At 34.3% G+C, this 6,224-nt stretch overlaps 1 protein-coding gene across 1 annotated transcript; it reads right to left on the bottom strand.

The window, feature by feature from the left end:
* Nucleotides 1-268: 268 nt before the first annotated feature.
* Nucleotides 269-2,920, bottom strand: LOC113345722 (ABC transporter G family member 6-like). The gene has a single exon (XM_026589405.1). The coding sequence runs from the start codon at nucleotides 2,839-2,841 to the stop codon at nucleotides 559-561; it is 2,283 nt and encodes a 760-aa protein (XP_026445190.1). The 5' UTR covers nucleotides 2,842-2,920; the 3' UTR covers nucleotides 269-558.
* Nucleotides 2,921-6,224: the final 3,304 nt, after the last annotated feature.

Raw genomic sequence — 6,224 nt, 5'->3', positions numbered from 1 at the left:
TTCCATTGATTAGCGTAAGATCAAAATATAAACATTATCGACAGAGACCCAAAAATGAAATCTGACCTCTGGCTAGTAGTAATTAAATAAAAGATAACATTTGTGAACAACCTGTCAAAATTTTGACTATTGGACTGTTTTTATGCAGGCACTATCATGAGTGTAAAGGAAGTGTAATAATTGTAAATTTAACATTCATAAAAGTATGGTACAAAGTTTTTGAATGTTTGAGATTGTTGGAACATTCAGAAAGTAGTGGTTGAACTGATTTAGAACAAAAAAATGATCATACTCCGTAGATTCACAATTCAATTATTACATAGTAGAAGAAGAAGAAAAAAAGTGATCAATGTTTAGGAGATCCAAACAAACAAACAAAAATTTTTAACCCAAAAGTATATATGCAACTTGCAAGTTACATTCCAAAGTCCAAACTCCAACTTTTCTTCCTTAATTTCCACCCTCTCTTAAAACAAGGTAATTGATTTAAAAGATAATTAAGTTGACATATAATTCCATTTCTTCCCGCCAAATTTATCTTCGCAGACCAGAATCTTTTCACCTTCTTTTGTTCTTACTTCCAATTAACAAAAAGAAGTAGAAGAGAATCCTAAAAAACACACCCCAAGCAACAGTAATCAGCAAGCAATTCCACTTATTAAGTTGAGTGACACCTTGATCTTTCAATATATCCATTCCGGTTGTAACGCAAGTAGTCGGCGTTAACTCGAACCCCAGTGTACTACTTATTGATTTCAATAACTTTTCTTTCAATTCCATTGGGAAACCTTTTAACGGGGTAGTATCGAAAATCTGAGCTCCGTTGATGAAACATTTGTTTGGATCCGCGAATTCATTTTGCAGAACAGCTTCGAATGGATACTTAATCAAAGAGATATAATGAAACCATAACCAGTAAACTGGCATTCTATCTCTGTTCATAAAGAATCCACTGAATAGAAGGAAGTAAGCAAGAACTGCGACCACCACGGTATAACCTACCATAACATGACTGATAACCGAAGATAAGAATGTTACGAAAGAAGAACCCGCCCAAAATGAAGCTAAGATTATCAAGAAAAAGAACAAGAACCCATGGAACCCACCGGCTAGACCAACAGACCAGTAAGTAATTACTGCAAAGGCGACCGAAAGTAAGACTAGAGCAGGCAAATCGACGATTGCACGAGATAAAACATAAGATGACCGGCGGTACGCATTATAAGCAGTTTCTCTCATGAAAATGAATTTCTCGGTTAGAAAAACAGGAAGAGCTTCAGCACAAGTGTAGTAAGTTGTAGACATTGCGAATGCGAAAAATCCTAATCTTTCTTGTAAACCCCTCGGTGAATTATCAAGATGCCAAAAGACTGTTGCTAAAATAAAACCAGTGATAGTAACTGCACCCAATCTGATACCAACAAGCTCAGGCATTCGTTTCATATTCAACAACGAGCGTCTATTCAAAACATTGATTTCAGTCCATGGAGGATTTGCAAATGTTTCCATTGTAGATGTAAAATTAGGATCATTATTTGTTGCACCAGAAACTAATTTCCCTTTGGAAATACTTGCACTAATAGCTTCTTTCAGTGATAACCCTCGATAATCTACAGCATTTGCAGAGTAAGTACAAGAATTCTTCCTATTCATGTAAATCCATGTTTTGTTGAATTCCACTAAACTCTTAGTACCAGCAGGAGAAACTTCTTGTTCACGAATAAAATCTAATGCAAACTCTGTCTTATTTTCATTCTCTGGAATTGGATGCCCAAAATCCTCGAAAAAACGAGGAAGATTTGAAGGTCTACCATTAAAAACAGTTTGTCCCCGAGATAAGAAAATTACCCGATCGAGAAGACCAAGAATTCGATAACTCGGTTGATGAATCGACATCATAACAATACTACCACTTTGAGCAATCCTTTGAAGTACTTTGATAACCATAAACGCACTTGTAGAATCCAAACCAGACGTTGGCTCATCGAGAAATAGAAGTATAGGATCGTGAATAATATCAGTACCAATAGAAACTCTTCTCCGTTCACCACCAGAAACACCTCTATGACCTTCGTCACCGATAACAGTATTCGCAGCATTTCTTAACCCCAACTGATCAATTAAAGCTTGAACCCGAGCTTTTTTCTTCGATTTAGAAAGAGATCTAGGTAAACGGAACTCAGCTGAAAACATAAGTGTTTCTTCAACAGTTAACATTGGATACAAAAGATCATCTTGCATAACATAAGCAGAAATCACTTTTTGTAAACGAGACTGTAAAACTTCACCATTTAGTGTCACAGTTCCTTTTAAACTTCCTTTAGCTATTCGATTGGCTATAGCATCGATTAACGTCGATTTACCTGATCCACTAGCACCAAGAACAGCAAGAATCTCACCATCTTTAGCTTCACCAGATATATTATTCAACAAAGTCTTTGTACTAGGTCTCGATGATGCTAAACTTTCATCTCCAAGCTTGTTTTTACGACGAAAACATGTAGGAAGTCTCATTTTTGTAGGGACTTTAACACTGTACGTAAGGTTATTGAAAGAAAGAACAAAAGGAACAGATCTTGATGGTAAAGAATCATCAGCACCACCGCCGTGTTCATTCATATCGATAACTCGATGCTCGGACGTCGTAGGTATAAGATCGCCTTCGATACGTGTTGAATCACCGACACGTTTTAAGAGTTCTCCAAGAGTCGGTGACATTCTTGCAGGATTGTTCCAGTCATTAACAGAACTATCATCTAAATCTTCTAGTTCAATATCTGATGGTCTAATGCGATTTGAACCTCCAAGTTTCTTTTCGCTGAAACTATTAGCACGAGACATTCGTGATGGAGAGTTTTGTTTTGAGAAGAAAGAAAAAAAATCAAGTTTTTTGGTTTAAGAAATTTTGTTGTGGGGAATAACTTGGTTTTATAGATAAAATGGAGGGAAGAGATTTTCTTTTTTTTTTTTTTTTTTTTTTTTTTGTTAGCGTATTAAAGTGTTTTTTGGTCTGTTTAGGGTTCACACTTTCGACACATACTACCGCCCTCACCAACTTGACAGTTGGTAGTCCAAAATGAGTAAATGCATGAGAGACCGTTCATTACTTCATTGTTGTGGTCTATACTCCGCTAACGCTGTTAGTCATTCATTGAATTGGAAGAGATAAGGGGTACTTTGGGCAAATTATGGGGAAAATAATTGTCAAACTGTTGAGATAACGACACTTTAAGAGTAAAATAGTAGTAACTTGCTGGTTAAATAAATACTACTATTTTCCATTTAGGGTAAATCACTTCGTATTTAAGAATCGGAAAATGGATCATTTGTTCAAATATTTTTAAATCACGGTTTAAATGGACGAGTAAAAAATAGTTTGGGTGAAATGGCCAAAAATAAATAAATAGTAAGGATGAAACTGGTTTCATCCGAACTTAAATTTTAAAAATAGGAAGGATGAAAATGGATACATCTTGTGTAAATTAAAAATAAGAAAAAAATATTTGAAAATGGGCACGATAAAACTGGTACGTCCTGCCTATTTTTACATTTACGTCCATTTAAATAATATTAAAATCTAACTGTCCATTTCATCCATGAATTGTTGATTTTGGTCTTTTTAACCAATTTTGTGTTTAAGAATACGATTGTTATTGTTGGTTAGAGCATCTCCAATGCTAGTGGAGAAGGTAATTCTAGGTGGAGGTCCTATTAATACTTTTTTGTTGTGGGTCATTACTATGTGGCTAAAAAAATGAAAGTTATATTTTCAACATAAAATTTCATCACCTTTTTCTTTTCTTTTTTTTTTGAAGGGGGAAAAATTGAAAAAAATCAAAAAAAAAAACTAAAAGACCAACTCAGACAAAAGAACACTCACTCGCAATGAGCTGAGCCAAAATGAGACTTCCTACATGTTACACAGAATAACACTGTATGTAGGAAGTCTCTAGTGTCAAGGTATTATTACCCTAGAACTTAGAGAAAAATTAACTTATTAATAAAGAATTGATGATTTGTCAAAAGACCTTGGATCATGGAGAAGGTAAAGATATGACTTTCTCCTTTACCCTTTCCTATGAGATGATATCCATGTCATGCATTTATCTTTACCTTGACTTTGGAATTGGAAATAAATTCTTGACAAGAAAGGTATTAAATCCTAAGTGTCATGTCTTTTTAAGACCTCCACCCTTAGCATTGGAGATGCTCTTATTGGAGTATTTTTGATATCACATTTTCCATCAAGTAATTTGCAAGGACAACATGATTTTTTGTAGAGTCTAATATATATGATCACGAGGGATGTTGTAACTTCTAATCGCCCCGCTGCGGAGGGTCTTTATTCCGTGTAAGTTTCGGACAGCTTCTTACTTGTAAACCTTTTACTATAAAAGAGTTCACACTCGTGGTGGATACCAAAAATAACTAACATTGGCTACAATCACAAGATCAACTAGGACAGGCAATGTATTATTTGATCACAAAAGTCTTTGGAAAATTAATTCTCTACTAAATTTGATAGCAGCAAATTACCGGTAATGGTTTGCTCGTCTACTTGGTGAAGGATCCCATCCATATAAAAGCAATAGTGCCCCACTTCATAAAGAAAAGAAAGGATTTGGGAGGTGGTTAGGATTAAGATTGATAATTAATGCGATAACCATCTAACTTTTCATGGGCAAATTTTTTTTTTCTACTTTTCAAATTGGATTAAATTTCGGGGTAATAAGATATGTGGGCACACGTGTTAGGTTTAACATTCTTTTGAAGGAAGGAGGAGATGGGAGGGGTACGTATATGCATGTGTATGCATTTAATTTTTGGGCAAAGTAATTAGGAATTAGGTGGGAGTGTCTATCTATTATTTTTAAAAAGAAAAAAAGAAGGAAAACTATACATAAAAAAAATTAAATTTGATTACCATCAAGACAGTTAGACCGGTATAGATCCCCAGCTTTGACTATTGACTGTTGCTGTAACAACAATATAGTAGTATGAAATTAATTTGCCTTTTAGCATTATTTATTTTTGTATATCAAATTTTGGTAAGTAGGTGAATTTCTTGTTTCCAACTTTTATTTTGTTTTATGCTTAACAGCTCAAGTACAACTAAAGCCCTTATCTGTTTCTTTAGAAGGTTTTTTAGGGTAGATAGAGCCTTTAGAATTCGCACACTACAAATATGTTGCATCTTTTGACAGCTTTCAGGGGTATGTAGAGATCCTAACGGCAAAATTAAGGCTAGAAAAACATGTGATTGATTACTTTGGGCGCTTGATTAGAATGTATAAATGAAACTTGAGAAATAGTCTATATATTACAGGGTGAACGTCCTCCCTTTATGTACTCAACTCAACCCAGTTTGTACTCGGGAGATGGGTACTTTCTCGGAATAGTGAAGATTAACGGCAAAAAATCACTAGGAATTCTGTTTCTTTTATTGGCATTTTTTTGTTGTTGTTTGTTTATGGATTTTTTTCCCCGAAAAGAAGATTATATTAAAAAGAAAAAAAAAAGAAACAAAAATCCAAGGATTAAACCAATGTTTTAAAAAACGGACCCGGCGTCGAACCAGTGAAATCACTGGGTCGAAATCTATTGGATTAACCAGTGGTTCACTGGGTCAATTATCTAAAATTATCTACTGGGTTATCTAAAATTATTTAACTTCAAAAGATGGAATAAAGTACGTCCAAAACATGTCCTCGAGATTTAATCTCTTAAATCTGATGGCCCAGTTTTGTAACTTAGTTTAGTCTGCGCACTAACTAGCCCATGTTATGTCAATTATTTACCATTTTATTCAAGCCATAGCATAAGTTTAAAGCATTTTCTCTTCCTATGTTACATTTTTCGTCTGCCATACCTCTCTCCATATTCTATCTGTTAACTCTTTGTGCATCTATCACTAATCTTCTCCTCTCTCTATATTTTATATATTTGTTATTCACTCTTTGTGCATCTATCACTAATCTTCTCCTCTTTCCCTATTCTATCGATTATTAACCTTCTATTTAAAAATGAGAGAAGAACTGGACAATAAAGGTTTGGATAAGATTAGATTTTAAACATGATTTGGGATTTGATTTAGGTAGTTGATAAGAAAATTGAAGATTTCACAATTATATGATTCATCGGAACGGATGGAAGATTTATTTTAATTTTATTTTGATGATGCTTCAGAGCAAGTCTTATAGTGGAATCCATCCATCTTCCATCTT

The sequence above is a fragment of the Papaver somniferum genome, unplaced genomic scaffold (genome assembly GCF_003573695.1).
Source record: "Papaver somniferum cultivar HN1 unplaced genomic scaffold, ASM357369v1 unplaced-scaffold_83, whole genome shotgun sequence".
In the NCBI taxonomy this organism is placed as follows: Eukaryota; Viridiplantae; Streptophyta; class Magnoliopsida; order Ranunculales; family Papaveraceae; genus Papaver; species Papaver somniferum.
Note: the sequence above shows the minus strand (reverse complement) of the source record. Positions and strands in the feature narration are given on the sequence as shown.